Source organism: Candida dubliniensis, chromosome 3, assembly GCF_000026945.1.
Source record: "Candida dubliniensis CD36 chromosome 3, complete sequence".
NCBI classification, from domain to species: domain Eukaryota; kingdom Fungi; phylum Ascomycota; class Pichiomycetes; order Serinales; family Debaryomycetaceae; genus Candida; species Candida dubliniensis.
In genome coordinates this window covers 1,256,342-1,271,900 of record NC_012862.1, presented here as the reverse complement: position 1 = coordinate 1,271,900, position 15,559 = coordinate 1,256,342, and the positions used below count along the sequence as shown (strand labels likewise).

The 15,559-nt window shown below is 27.6% G+C and overlaps 3 protein-coding genes across 3 annotated transcripts; 2 read left to right on the top strand and 1 right to left on the bottom strand. All coding sequences in view use genetic code 12, as the record gives it.

Moving 5' to 3' along the window:
- Positions 1–5,403: 5,403 nt before the first annotated feature.
- On the top strand, positions 5,404–6,774 carry CD36_85440 (conserved hypothetical protein; the record flags this gene model as incomplete). The annotated part of the gene is made up of 1 exon (XM_002419404.1): positions 5,404–6,774. The coding sequence occupies one exon, from the start codon at positions 5,404–5,406 to the stop codon at positions 6,772–6,774; it is 1,371 nt and encodes a 456-aa protein (XP_002419449.1).
- Positions 6,775–12,302: 5,528 nt separating this feature from the next.
- CD36_85430 (uncharacterized protein yjl131c homologue, putative) lies at positions 12,303–13,523 on the top strand (the record flags this gene model as incomplete). Its single annotated transcript, XM_002419403.1, has 1 exon — positions 12,303–13,523. One exon carries the CDS (start codon positions 12,303–12,305, stop codon positions 13,521–13,523), a length of 1,221 nt encoding a protein of 406 aa, XP_002419448.1.
- Positions 13,524–13,659: 136 nt separating this feature from the next.
- Positions 13,660–15,555, bottom strand: CD36_85420 (uncharacterized protein ykr051w homologue, putative; the record flags this gene model as incomplete). The annotated part of the gene is made up of 1 exon (XM_002419402.1): positions 13,660–15,555. The coding sequence occupies one exon, from the start codon at positions 15,553–15,555 to the stop codon at positions 13,660–13,662; it is 1,896 nt and encodes a 631-aa protein (XP_002419447.1).
- Between the last annotated feature and the right edge of the window lie 4 nt (positions 15,556–15,559).

Below are 15,559 nucleotides of genomic sequence, written 5' to 3'. Positions count from 1 at the left end.
GTTTTTTTTTAATTTAGTTTGTGTATTATGATTTCTTTCAGGACAATGTGAATGAAAACATGAATTTGTAATTTATTGAAGGAGTAAATAGATTTAGATAACATCAACAACTTACTAAACTAAACTAAACTAAACTAAACTAAACTAAACTAAACTAGAAAAGAATAGCGATTACTAAGAAATGTATATACATTTTTTTTTTTTAGTCTATATAAACCACCCCCCCCCCCCACCTCTTACTTCTCTTTCTCTGTCTCCTGGCCCGCCCGCCCGTCCTCCCCCCACAGTTCCCCTTCTCCATAATAATTTATATTACCGTATCTGTCAAATCTATTTGTTGTTAATCACAAAACACAAAACATAAAAAGTCAACTATAAGAATACTTGAGAGTAAATAGTTAGTAGTTAGTAGTTAGTAGTTAGTAGTAGAATTGATTTTTTTGGATCCTTGAATTAATTCTAGTATTACATAAATAATAAATAAAATGTATTTTATCCATATATCATTCTCATTCCTAAGTTCATTGATTCAGAGTGTTAATAATAATATTCGATTTTCCAAACCAAGTTAACTTTTTAAATTCTCTCATTCATCTTCCATTCGTTTAGTTTCCCACCCCTTCCCCACCCCCCCACCTCACATCCAATCTACACCCAACAATTAATTAGTATCACTAAAACCAAGTAAACCTAACCTAACCTAACCAAACCTAAGCAACTAGTTATTTTGTGACGGGAAAAAGCAGTAATAATGTTCTTTTTTTTTTTTGGGGGGTGGGGGGGGGGTTAATAATCTCATAGATTTAGATTTGGATTCAATTTAAAATCCCCCCCACCCCTTAGATTTTTATAGTATAGAAATCTTCTTTACATTTTGTTCTTAAGTCCACCCCCCGGCCCCCACCCCCTACCGCCCCCTTTTTTTTTGTTCGTCATTGCGGAATTCCGATAATCAATTGGTAGTGCCAACCAATATTTCACCAACCAACTAACTAACCAACTAACTAACTAACTAACTAATTAATCAACAACATAGAGAAAGGAAGAAAGAGGGGAAGATGAAGGTTTGTAGTGTTTAAGAACCCAAATTAAACCCAAACCCAAACCCAAACCCAAACCCAAAAAAAAAAAAAAACTCTAAAAAGAAAAACCTTTGTTGGAGAAACTAATAAAAATAAGTAAGAGGATTATCATTATTATTATTATTATTATAATTATTATAATTATTACTCCAAGAATAAAAATATCTCAACATTGTTAATAAATCAATATCATAATCCACTTCTCAAGAGAAAGATTAATATTGCGTGGTGGTGGTGATCGTGGTGGTTTGGTAACCATTATCTTCAAACCACCCAAACCAAACCATTTCCCCCCTCTCCCCCCCCCCCCCCCCCCCACACTTTTGGTTCTACAATGAACAATTTCTGGATTTTGAACTTTGTATTTTGAACTTTGAATTTTGAACTTTGAACTTTGAACTTTCTTGTTATTATTGTTGTTGTTGGTAATTTTACTTCGTCAATGAATAGGAAAAAAACACCAACGAGAGAGAGAGAGAGAGAGAGAGAGAGAGAGTTATTATTATTGGAGAGAAGTGAAAATTAACATTAATTAATTAATTAATTAATTATTTTCTTATTATTCATTCATTCATTCATTCATTTCGCAATTATTAGTCTCATTAGTAATTTCTCGTTTTTTTTTTTTTTTTTTGCAATTGATTTGTCTGAAAAAGAAATCTTGGCTCTTGGCTTTTGGCCCTTGGCTTTTGGCTATTGGACCTTGGATCTTGGCCCTTGGCTTTTGGATCTTGGCTCTTTTGTTCTTTCCCCCTTTTTTTTTTCCTCCTCCTTGTATTACATTCTCAAATCATATTTAATGGGAGTAGGGGGGGCGGGGAGGAGGGAGAAAACAAGCGAACTTGTTAGAAGCAGCAAGAACGATGACGAAAGAGAAAGACAGAAACGAGGAGAAGAAGAAGAAGAAGAAGAAGAAAAAGATGATGATGTTGAGGATGAATATCCCTTCTCCCCTTCCCCCCCACCACCACCACTACTACTACCAAAAAAAAGTAATGCCTCTAGTTTTTAGTAATTGACGATTGATTGGTAAAAAGTCAAAAAAAAAAAAAAAAAGGAATAAGGAATAAGGAGGCTGAAGAACTAGTTAGTAGTAGTAGTGGTAGTAGTAGTGGTAGTAGTAGTAGTAGTAGAAGAAGCACACGATATAGAATAAAGATTTAGAATGAATAGGCTATTGTTACATTTATTGAAAAATCCAGATACATATGAGACAACAGCAACAACAACAACAACAACAACAACAAAAAAAAAAACCATTACATTACATTTACATTTACATTTACATTTACATTTGTGACTGACTGCTGATGTATGAATGGATGGTCATCAGTTGATTGGAAATGAGGCAAAAAAAAAAAAAAATAATAATAGAAGGAATAATATCCTGATTGATTGATTGATTGATTGAAGAATTTAATTAACAACAACAACAACAAGAATAAGAGAGAGAAATTGCGAATGATCACCTGAATCATCCTGCATGATAGAATTATTGCAACTTTTACCATACATAGAATAAGAATAAGAATAAGAATAAGAATAAGAATAAGAATAAGAATAAGAATAAGAATAAGAATAAGAATAAGAATAAGAATAAGAATAAGAATAAGAATCGACGGAGAGAGAGAAAACTTTGAATTGTGATCATAATTTTTGTATTTGATCAATTGAATTGAGGAGGAGTAACTATTGTTATGTTTCTCTTATATCATTAAAAGATTGAAGAAGTAGAAGAAGTAGAAGAAGTAGAAGTAGAAGAAGAAGGGAGTTGAGTTGAGTTGAGTTGAGTTGAGTTGAGTTGAGTTGAGTTGAGAATAAATAATATGACAAACTCGCCCTTTTTTTTTTTCTTTCTTTCTTTCTTTCTTTCGTCATAGCATATAGGTGAGACAAACATTCTTCTTTGTTACTATGATGTTACTTGCTTGCTTCTCTTGCTTTAATTGTTATTTCTTCTACTACTTCTTGTAATTATTAATAATAATAATAATAATAATAATATTATTATTTCTTTTTCTTCTTGCTTTTTGCTTTTTGCTTTTTTTGTTTCACTTGTATCTTAAGATTTTGGCGGCGGTGGCGGTGGCGCGTGTCTTAAATTTGTAGTGGGGATGCGGCAAACGGCAAACGGCAAAAGTTGCAAGTTCCATTTATAGAAATTATTTTTATTGAACAAGGAGGAGAGATACAGAGAGAGAGAGAGAAAGAAACAAGAACAATTTTTATCAAAGGGGGAGTAGGAGTGGGAAGAGGGGGAGGGGGGGAAGAAGTATAAAGTCAAAGGCGGGAAGAACAGAATTACCACCACAAGTTGTTGTAACTTTTTCATCAATTGTTGGTGGTTATATGTATATATATATATATATGTATATTTAAAAATGAAACAAGCAATTACTAGAAACACCAAAAGAAAAAAAAAAAAAGAAAGAGGAGTAAGAGATATAAACCCATTTGCAATAAAGAGTAGATTTAATAGGAAATTTAGTTTAGCAGGGGGGGGGAGGGGAGGGGGGCAGGCAACAACAACAACAACAGAGGGTTAAATGAGAAACATGAACATTAGAGGTAGTAGAAGAAGAAAATATTAATGGGGCGTCATGTGACAGCAATTCCTGGTATACAATGAATGAATGAATGAATGAATGATTGATTGATTAATTATTGTTGTTGTTGTTGTTGTTGTTGTTGTTGAACGTATAAGTAAAAAAAAGACGAGCAAAGACCAGAAAATAAATGGAATGAATGAAAGTGGTGGGTGGCAATGGGGCGGTGTGGTAGCATCACCTTGTCTTGGCTTGTCTCACTTTCTCTCTCTCTCCCCCCCTCCCCCACCCGCCCTCCAAGTCACCTCACCTCACACCCAACAACAACAACAACAACAACAACTACCAATTGATCTAGTTTAATCTTGTACATTTTAGTCAAGGTGCTTAACTCCAGTACAGATTGAGGAAACCTTGTACTTGTTGTACTTGTTGTACTTGTTGTTGTTTTTATCTTCCCCCAAATTAATGTTAACGGGGATATCAAAATCAATTATGCAATATGTACTAACTGCAATAGAAAGTGGTGGTGGTGGTGGTAAGATAAAAAGAAACTTGAATCGTTTATTATGGAAAAACTCCCTACAACAACAACAAGTAATAAGTAATAAGTAATAATACATTAGTACGTCAAATGTTCCATCTATAGTTAAATAAACCTATATATATGTATATATATGCATACCTGCATAAACTCTTGTTATAAGTTGTTGTTATTAGTTGTTGTTGTTTATGAATTAATTAATTAATGATGAAATCCGGAATTCAATTTTTTGATTCCGGTAGAGTAATAATTGAAATTTAGTGATGTTACATATAATAATATATATTACTTAATTGATTAACTGATTGACTGATTAATTTTTAGTCATTTCCATTATAAAAGTTTTTTGTGCTCTCTCTCTCTCTCTCTTTCTCTTTTTTTTTTTATTTTTATTTCCATCACCTACTTCCCCCACTACTACTACTACTACTACCACTATTGCTACCACGATTGCTACCACCTTGAAACGTTCTTCCTTTTAACCCATCTTCCACTGATGATGATGATGATGATGTTGTACTCCTTTCATGTGAATTGAATTAAAACAAATATTTTTTTTTTTTTTTAATTCCAGTATCCGCCCCGGATTTATGTATGGCTTATTATTACTCTACATCAATAAATATTATTAATATTAATATTAATATTAATATTTCTTTTTTCTTTCTGGGTGAATTGTTACTGCTGCTTGTCGTTGTTGGTTGTTGTTGTTACTGCTTGTTGTTGTTGTTGTTTCACATTATTTTTTGGGTTATATTTTATCCTTATTATTATTATTATGCATAATATATTATTTATTTTTTATTTTGTGTGTTTCTTCGTAGTTGGTTAGTTTGAATGTGTTTCTCTCTCTTTAGTGTTACTTTTGCTTTGCTTTCTTTCTTTCTTTCTTATTGTATATATTTCTTTGCCGTATGATGATTGGGGTTCATAATTATATATAAACTGTTGATTATCTCTCTTTCTTTCTCAAACTTCTTAGATTTATATTTATATTTAATTTAATTGTTTCTTTATTTTCTATATTCAATCCTTTTTATTTTTATTTTTTTTTTTTTAACTAATATTCACAATTAAGTCAACACAACTATACTATACTATACAATACAATATACCATATATAAACTTCTATTCCTCCTTTATTTCACTGTTTTCCATTTTTCTATTATTAGAATTTCACACAACCACATACACATACACAGATATATATATATATAACAATTAACTAATAATGTATTGTTATGATGATATGATGATGGAGATTTCTCCAACTACAACACCAACCCTTCAATTTCATAATAACATTGATTATTTACAATATATACCTTCTTCAACCACCACCACCACCACAACCACTACCTCAACCACAACCTCAACCAATAGTCTACATTATTTGCAGGACAATTTAAAGTTGACTACATTTCATAAATTTTTAAAATCAAATCCTCAATATAAATATCATGATGAATTATTATTTAATCGATTATTAAATATTTGTTGGAGAAGAATTTATAAAAATCATTATAATTTAAAAGAATATAATCCTTTAAAAATTAATTGGGATAAAAATTCCGATATTACTTGGTTATATGGTCCACAATTAGAATTAATTGAAAAAGAAAATCAATATCATCATCATCATAATAGTATATTTAGAACAAATTCAAATATTGATTTTAATATGAACAATGGTAATAATGGTAATGGTAATGGTAATGGCAATAATAATAATAATAATAGTCTTAATACTAGTTCTAGTACTAGTACTAGTAGTAGTACTAGTAGTGTTAATTCTACTGATGAAGATAATGATGATGGTAGATTAGATTTATTTCATGATGATTTAGATAATAGTTCTATATCTTCAATTGAATCATATTGTTCAGCATTAGATGATGATGATGATTATGATAGTAATGATAACCTTGTTAATAATAATAATAATAATAATAATAATAATGAAAGTGATTATTGTTATGAAGGTGATGAAGAAAATGAAATTTTAGATAATAATGATTATTCAAATTATATTACTACTAATAATTGTATTAACAAACGTCAAAGAAAGAATAACAAGAATAAAGATAATAAAGATAATACAATGATAAAAGTCAATAGAAGAAATGGTAATAATGGGAGAAGAAGATCAACTACATCAACTAATTCTTCTCTACTTGATGATAATGATATTGATGTTATTACTGCTAAATCTAAACAAAATGAAATTGAAATAATTTATTCAAATTATTCTGGTCATGAATGTTTATCTAAGAAATCAATTCTTAAAAATAAAAGTTACACTAACATTAACATTAACACTAACATTAACACTAAGGCTAAATCTATTATTACTACTGCCACTACTAGTAATAATAACATTGATTGTTATTATCAATGGGTATTCCATAACAACAACAATAATAGTAATAATAATAATAATAAATCATTATATAAACATTTGAAGAGGAATAATAATAATAATAATAATAATATGAAAAAGAAGAATAAGAAGAAAGTATCATTCAATCATATTGTTAACACTAGAGAAATAATTAATGGAATGTCAGTTGATTATGATTTCTTAGATCAAAATTGTTTATAAAACCTTTTAGATTTTACCAAATTTTACCAAATTTTATCATTTGCATTATTTTATTTTATTTTTTTTTTCTTTCATTCATTCACATTCATTCAATCAAATCAAATCATCAAAGTTATTACTACAAATTGTAATTATATATATATATTAAAAAAGAAAGAAAGAAAGAAAGTTGCCGGGCAAAATAAACAAATAAAGTAATTATTGATGGGGGGTTTAATTTAGAAGAAAAGTAGAGAGAAAAGTAGAATAAAAAAAGTTATAGTTAGAGTTTATTTTAGACAAAAACAAAAACAAAAACAAAAAAAAACAAAAAAAAAACAATTTATATATACATACATATATACATATACATAGACTGGTTCTATTAATTGTTACTATTTATTATATTAAAAACATTTGTAATAGTAAGTAAGTAAGTAAGTCAGAGGGTGTGTAGAGGAATAGTGTGTTTTTCTCTTTTAAAGATTAACACCTATCGGATATAACACAACCTCCTCCTCTTCCTCCTCCTCTTCCTCCTCCTCTTCCTCCTCCTCTTCCTCCTCCTCTTCCTACTTCTTCTTCTTTTTCTTCTTCTTGATTACATATGTGTGAAAAAACAGCAATCATATTTGAAAGTGGTATTACCATCACCCACACATATAACATACATATATACATACCTGTTCATTGCAAATCTTAAGGACAATATACAGTTTATCTCAATTAGGAAAATTATAGAAAGATATCAAAGAAAAACTTTAAGAAAAAGAAAAAGAAAAGATCACAACAATAACAATAACAATAGCAACAACACAGCCGTATTGTAAAAATAGAAAGAATTTATTTTATTATAAAATGATTGACAAATATTAAATAAGATTTACAGTTGAGATATACATATATATATATTTGGCTTGTGAAAATGAAAGCTTTAAAAAACTGGTGGTGGTGTTTGGTGGTGTTTGGTGGTGTTTGGTGGTGGTGTTTGGTAATATTTTTTGTTTTTTTTTTTTTTTTTTTTTTGCAATTATTTATTAAATATTTGCTTGTGATAGATAAATAAAATCTTATTTGAAAAATTTTTAAGGTACGAAAGAAAGAAAGAATGAAAGAAAGAGAATATTTATCATTTCTTTCTTTTAGAGAATTAATTAACAAAATGATTTTATTTATTTATTTCTATTTTTCATCATCATCATAAACTATTCGTAGTTTCTTATTGTTGTATCCCTCCTCCCCCACAAATACACACAGTTTCTCCATCCATAGCTCTGTTATTGTTAAATCTCTTCTTTTACTACATGACCACCATCCATTCACCCACCCGTTCACTAAATTCTTCGGGTTTAAGTGTCATTGTTTATTTAAACACATTCTAGACGTCCTCCATATATTTATTATTTTTGTTTAGTTATGTTATGTTTAATTTAATTTAATTTAATTTAATTTTTAATTTAGTGTTAACTCCTACTAACTAAGTAATACACTTTTCTGGGGTTGATTTAATAATAATAATACTAATAATAATAATAATAATTATTATTAACTAACTAACTAACTAACTAACTATTGGAAGGATAATTAAAATAAACAATAAAAAAAAAAAAACTGAAAATTTCTTTCTTAACTCCTATTCACCCATCTCCATCACCATCTCCATCACCATCTCTTCTTCTTCTTGTTCTTCCACGGTTTCATTCCAAAAAAAAAAAACAAAGAAACAATTAGACACAGAATCATCATTAAATCCATTACATTACATTACATTACATTTTCTTTGTATGGTTTTTTGTCGTCGTTTATTATTATCAAAATATTAGTTTTCCGCCTGGCCTCCCCCAACCACCACCACCAATACTCTTTCACTTAAAAAAAAAAAAAAAATTCTTATTCTTATTCTTAATTCTTATTTTTATTCTTATCATTATTATTGTCACGTGTCAAGGTTTTTCTTCCTTCCTTCCTTTCTTCCGTATATTATATGTAGGTCGGTTATTGGGGTGTTTTTTTTTTTTGTAATCCTGATTCTCCCGACAAGCCAATTCCGAAATTCCCCCCCCCCCCGTTACATTACATTACATTACAAAGTTCACACAAAAGTCAAATTGAACAACAACAACAACAACAACAACACAAAGAAGTTATATATATATATATATAGATAGATAGATAGATACTTATTTATTACTATTGTGTTTAACAACAATAACATAACAATAGGGTATTATTATTAATCTTTTCAAGATGCCCGTATATATGCATTGGGCTGAATATTATTATTATTATTATTATTATTATTATTATTACAAATCATTTTAATTGGTGTTGTTGATTGTGTTGATTGTGTTACTTCATATTCGGAGAAATAGTATTGGTAACGAACTTCATTCATTTATTTATTTGAACCATCACAAATATAATATGAATTTGAGATTTTGAACAATATATGCATATATATATATATATTAAAACTAAAGATTGAATGAATCAAAGAACATGGTCTTTCAAGTAATATATACAATCATAATCATCATAATCATCATAATCAAAGAATTAAAGAATTATAGAATTAAAAAATTAAAACTTCCACAGTCTGTCAAAAATTAAAAATTAAAATTAAAAGGTACACCACATCTCAATTGATTTGAGTAATTTTTGTGACAACTTTAAGTTTAAGTTTAATTAAAAATTCAAAATTCATATTTATAATAATATTTTATTGGTATCACAAGATTAAAGTTGTAACAGTTAATACCGGTGCCAACAACAGTACAACAAGTACAACAACAAGTCCAAAAAAGCTAAAGAAGAAGATTGTTACATAATGTAACCAAAAAGTGGACCAAATATTAAAATATTAAATATGATGATTTTCTAATCTCTTTACCAAAGTATATATATATATATATATAAATTTTGTTTATATGTTCTAATTAATAATATCATATATTATTTTTCTTGGATATATGATCTTAATCTTGATCTCTATCTCTCTATCTCTCTCTTCAATTGAACATCATAGGAAGAAAAGTTCTAATAATAGTTTTTTTTTTTTTTTTTTTACCCCTAGTGTGTATTCATGGGCGGTAATAAATATCGCTGATTGTTGTTGTTGTTAACCATACCGAAACTTTAAAAATATTTAAACCTAGTCAGAATATTTTTATATTAACTCTACAAAATTTTTTGTAACAAAACAAATAATTACTTCTTTTTCTTCATAGGTTAGAGTGTATGTTTGTTTAGAAGGGAGAGATATTCGTTGTATATTTATTAAAATCAAACACAATCAAACGATAGATAATTGCTCAACTTTTTTTTTATATTGTAAGAGCAATCAATGAATGATATACGCCAATTATATTCCAAAGATATTCATTCTTTCTTCTTTTGCATTCTCCACATATGACACAAAACTTTAAAAATACAAAGCTCTTCAACTAGAAATCTCTTTCTTTCTTTCTTTCTTTCTTTCTTTCTTTCTTTCTTTCTTGCTTTCTTTCCTTCCTTTTCGTTGTTTGCTTAATGTCCCCACCCCCACCCCACCCTATCCAGCATATATCCTTAAAAAATTTATAAGTTAATTTACATAATTTATAAAAGTGTTTAGTTTGTTTTTAATGTGGGGGCAGGGGGGGTGGGTACGGGAGAGGGAGGGAAGGGAAGGAAGAGAAGATTTACCTTGCGGTTTAAAGATATTGAAAGTTTTTTTTTTTTTTTTTTTTAACCACGTCCAACACCAACAATTTCCCACTTAATTTCAACCAGCTCCTCCACTTCCACTTCCACTTCCACAACCACAACCAGGATCTATAATTGCTATTATGATATTTTAGATTTCCATTATGTACTCTTACTAACAACTTCTTTGTTGTATTTGGGAGATGGGGGTGGGGTTTGTTAAATATTTGTATCAAGATGGTATCTCCGATTCTTACAGGTGCTTGTAGATTAAAAGAAGGAGGAGGAGGAGAGGAAGGAAAAGGAAAGGATTACTTAAAACAACAACAACAATAACAAAAAGATTTAGATTTATTAGATTCTATGAATGAAGTTTAAAATTAGGTCAATGGAGATATGAAGTCAAAAATGTAAAATAATAAGACAACAAAGTTGACGGTGGAAGAAAAGATGCAACTATTATTTTAATTCAATTTACAATATATAATATAATATAATATAATATAGTATAAGAAAAGGACAAAATTTGTTCCATTCTTGATTACTTGCTTGCTTGCTTGCTTGCTTGATTAATTGATTGCTTTAATTCTATTCTATTTTATGTCATAATTTAATTATAGTTCCAATAGATGTGATTATTAGAATGCGGGGAGATGATATGTATGTATATATATATAATCATTTTGATTTAATAGATTGGGCATAATTTTAAATAGAAGCAATCTGTTCAATCTAAAATTGTATTGTATTGTATTGTGTGACGTATATATGGTTAAATGATTAACATGTTATTGCAAAAACTCTTAGAAGTCAAGTTCAAACGGATTTCCGTTCATTTTGTAAATCACCTCAAGATTTTCGTTTTTTTTGCCATCACCAATCATCAATCATCAAAATATCTAACTTCTGTTTTTTTTTTTTTTTGAAACTTTCCCATTTGATATTTGTAACTCTTGAATAAACCTATAATTAATTTGTAGTTTGATTTTGTTCTTGTCATATTTCAACAACGCAAGACCTTACTTACATCCAATTCCACTTGCTTGTTACGTACTCATTTATTGATGATTTTAGATATTCCCATATTCCCATATTCCCATATTACATTGCATTGAAATTGGTTTACTTGATTGTTTGCCATTCATTTGTTTTGTGATATCATTAACCAAATAAAGTCCTAAACCTTTTGTAAATATTGAATTTGGTTTAATCAAAAAAAAGTAAACATAACATTGTTTACTCTTTTATAGAGCATAATCTAATTTACCTCATATCCCAATCTTGTTTGCTTTCTTTTTTTTTTGCAGCAAATATCGGCAAAATAATTTCACCAAAACTTTTTGCCAGTATCAACTGTTCCTTTCTAAAATTTCCTTTATCAATAACAACTATAAAAGTTAATATTTCATAATATATTGATAATAATAATATAATAGATATTTTGACCCGGCCTCCTCCTCCTAAATAGACACATTCAACATTATAATATTATGATTTCGTATTTTTGTTAAACTGATCATCGATTTATTGTTCTTTTCCTATTTAGAAATAAATACTATTTTTTTTTTTTTTTTTTTTGGAATGTGAATCATGAAGAATTAAAAACTAAATAAAATGTATTCTAATTTAATTTGAACCTATACATATTAACTTATGAGTAAGATTCAGTTATCATTAATTTGATTACAAAAAGTTCCCAAGTAATTCATCTTTTGTCACGTGATTTGAAATGGTCGTGTTTGCAACAATGAAATTTTTTTTTTGTTTGTTTGTTTTATTACTTCTATCAAAAACTTCAATGTTAAAAACTACATTCTTTTGATAATCACAATACAATTTATCATTCCCACAAGTATAGTAATATTATGAGTTTAAGAATTATATTGAAACGTGATTTTTCACAATGTATTAGAGTATTTGAATCAGGAATAAAATCGTCAACTACAACAACGAGTAATCGATTTCAAGCTCAATATGGCAATAAGAATAATGATAATACGAAAAGAAACACTAATAATGGGAATCGATTTCATAATAAATATAATAATGAATCACGTCGATCATATCCGAAAACCAAATATCAACAACAATATCAACAACGGAAACAACCTTATATTATTGATCCACGTAAAATCAAATTTAATAATGGAACAGAACTGGCAAGAAATGCCATTGAAGAAATCATTAATCGAATTTATAAATTACAAAAAAATTATCAAATTCAATTAATTACTAATTCAGGATTGAAAAATTATCATTTATCAGAAATATTACAAAATTTAGATTTATCAATAAATGGTCTTCAATTAATTGATAAATCAACCTCCACCACCACTACCACCACTACCACCACCACCAATAATGGGGGTAATGAACTTCCATTGATTAAAATAATTACTGTTCGTGAAATGATTAATCAATATTCTACTTATTTAAATAATTTAAAACAATTAGAATTAATTAAATTAGGATCATTGAAAACATTAAAAACATTAGATATAAAATTAAAATTAGAACAAAAAAAATCCACTACTAAAGAAATTTTAATTAAATGGAGTATTAATAATAATGATTTTAAATTACAAAAAACTAATGAAATCAAAAAATTAATTGGTAATGGTAATGGTGGGAAGAATTTTTTGATTAATATGGTTTATAATAAACGAAATATTAATAAATCTATTGATACAATTTATAAATATCAATGTAAAGGTGATGAAATTGAAGAAAAAAATTTAATTGAAATTGAATTACAAAGAAGACAATTATTAATTAATAATTTACAATCATTATTAACCGAATTGAATTGTAAATGGATTATTGAAGGTGATATAAATACAAAAATGACATTTAATGTTACACCTAGTATTAGTCAGTCAACCACTACTACCACCACACAAGAACAAGAACAAGAAGATTATAATGATATTGAAGAAAAGAAATTGAATAGAACTGAACGTAAAAAAAGAAAATCTCAACAACAACAACAACAACAACAACAACAACAAAGTAAAACTAATACTACTAAAAAAGATGAAGATGAAGAAGATTTAGATGCTTTATATCTGTTTAAAATTGAAGATTAAATATTCATAAATTAATCTTGTAAATAGTTTGATATATACGATTTAATTATATCATTTGTATTTTAATAATTATCATTATTGTACATTGACTGGGACTCAAGGGGGTATACAAATCTTTCTTTTTTTTTTTTTTTTTTTAAACAATACTTCCATATCGATAACTTTCATTAGATTGTAATATCGGAGATAAACCATCACCACCACCACCAACACCACCACTAGTATTACTAGTACTACTACTACCATTATTATTATACCTTCTTTGTTGTTGCTTTTTCAATTTCAAATCACGAATTTTTTGTCGTTGACGTAATTTTTGAACTTTATAACCATAAACATGACTATCAATAACTTCATCAACTATAGGATAATTTAAAATTTTTTTAATTTTTCCATCATCTAATCGATAAATATTAATTTGTTTAATTGATTCATTATATAATAATTCATCAATATCAAATCCTTCATTTGAATAATCAATAAGATTATCATCACCATCACCATTATTATTATTATTATTATTATTATTATTATTATTATTATTATTATTATTATAACTAGAAAATTCTAAATCATTTTCAATAATTTCTTGAATCGATATTGGCTGTATATATTGTTGTTCTGTGGATAATGATAATGATAATGATTTTTGTTGTTGTTGTTGTTGTTGTTGTTGTTGTGAGTCAAGTAATGGTGAATAATTTTCTTCTAATGATGATGATCGACGTGATGATACGGAATATAATCCTTTCATTGAAGTATTATTTGATAATAAAGAAGAATTATCTAATGCATGAATTTCTGAAGTACTTGGAATACTCATAGAATTTGAATTGATCAGTGTTTGTCCTTGTCCTTGTTGTTGCAGGGATAGAAGAGAGATGTTGGTGTTGGTGTTGGTGTTGGTGGTGGTGGTGGTGGTAATTATTGATTGATTATCTGGTAACCAATGTTTATGTTTACCATCATAATGATATCTTAAACCTTGATGAATACGACTCATTCTTCCCTTTGATTCTGGATGAGCTACCATAGCTTCTACAGAATCAAATTGTTTATAATCTTTATAATAATCACCATAAAAAGTTAAACCAAAATCCGATATTAAATCTTTAAAACCTAAACAATCTTTCAAAGCATATTTAAATTGAAATCTTCCATAAGGTAATTGTGATATAGTAAATGGATAATAACTAAATGAAATCCAATGACCAATAGAAAATCCAATTAATTCAATACATAATAATGCATTTTGTATAGCAATACCAATATTTTCTCCATCATTTTCAGCAATATCTCCATTTGGTAATAATTTTAATACTGATAAAATTGCTAATATAATTCCTTGCCAATAACTAGCAAAAATTATTAATTTAACACATAAAAATTTCCCAACTGGTTTAAATGGTTTTAAATCATCCCATAAAATTTTCCAAAAAATTGCTAAACAATAAAGAGATAATGTAACACTAGCATTATAAATTAAAGTTAACCAAAAATAAATTGATTTAATACTTAAATCATTAACATTATATAATCCAAATACTTCCAATATTATAATTGTTATACATAATATTGGTTTTAACCAAACATATTGTAATATTCCTCGTTTTATATTTAAAAATGTATGAGGATCAGATATATCTAATTTTGGTAATAAAAATCTTAATATACCAGGATGATTAATAGGTTCTCTACCACTAGTAACAATAATTATTTGTCTTTCACCACCTAACATATCAGTTAATAATGAAAAAAATGTATAAATAACAAATGCTTCATAAACTTCACGAATTGGTTCTAATAAAAATTTATTAAATGGTGAAATTTGATTAATTAACATTGAATAACATGATATAGCAAATAATGGAACAATTAATTGAATTCTAATCATTAATCGTTGTTGAAATGGTTTACGATAATTGAGTAAATGGAAATAAATCGATAACAAAATAATAATTGTTGATGTTATAGAAGAATAAAATGATATAATATAAATCCATTGCGGTAGTAGTTGTTTAACATCAGACATGATG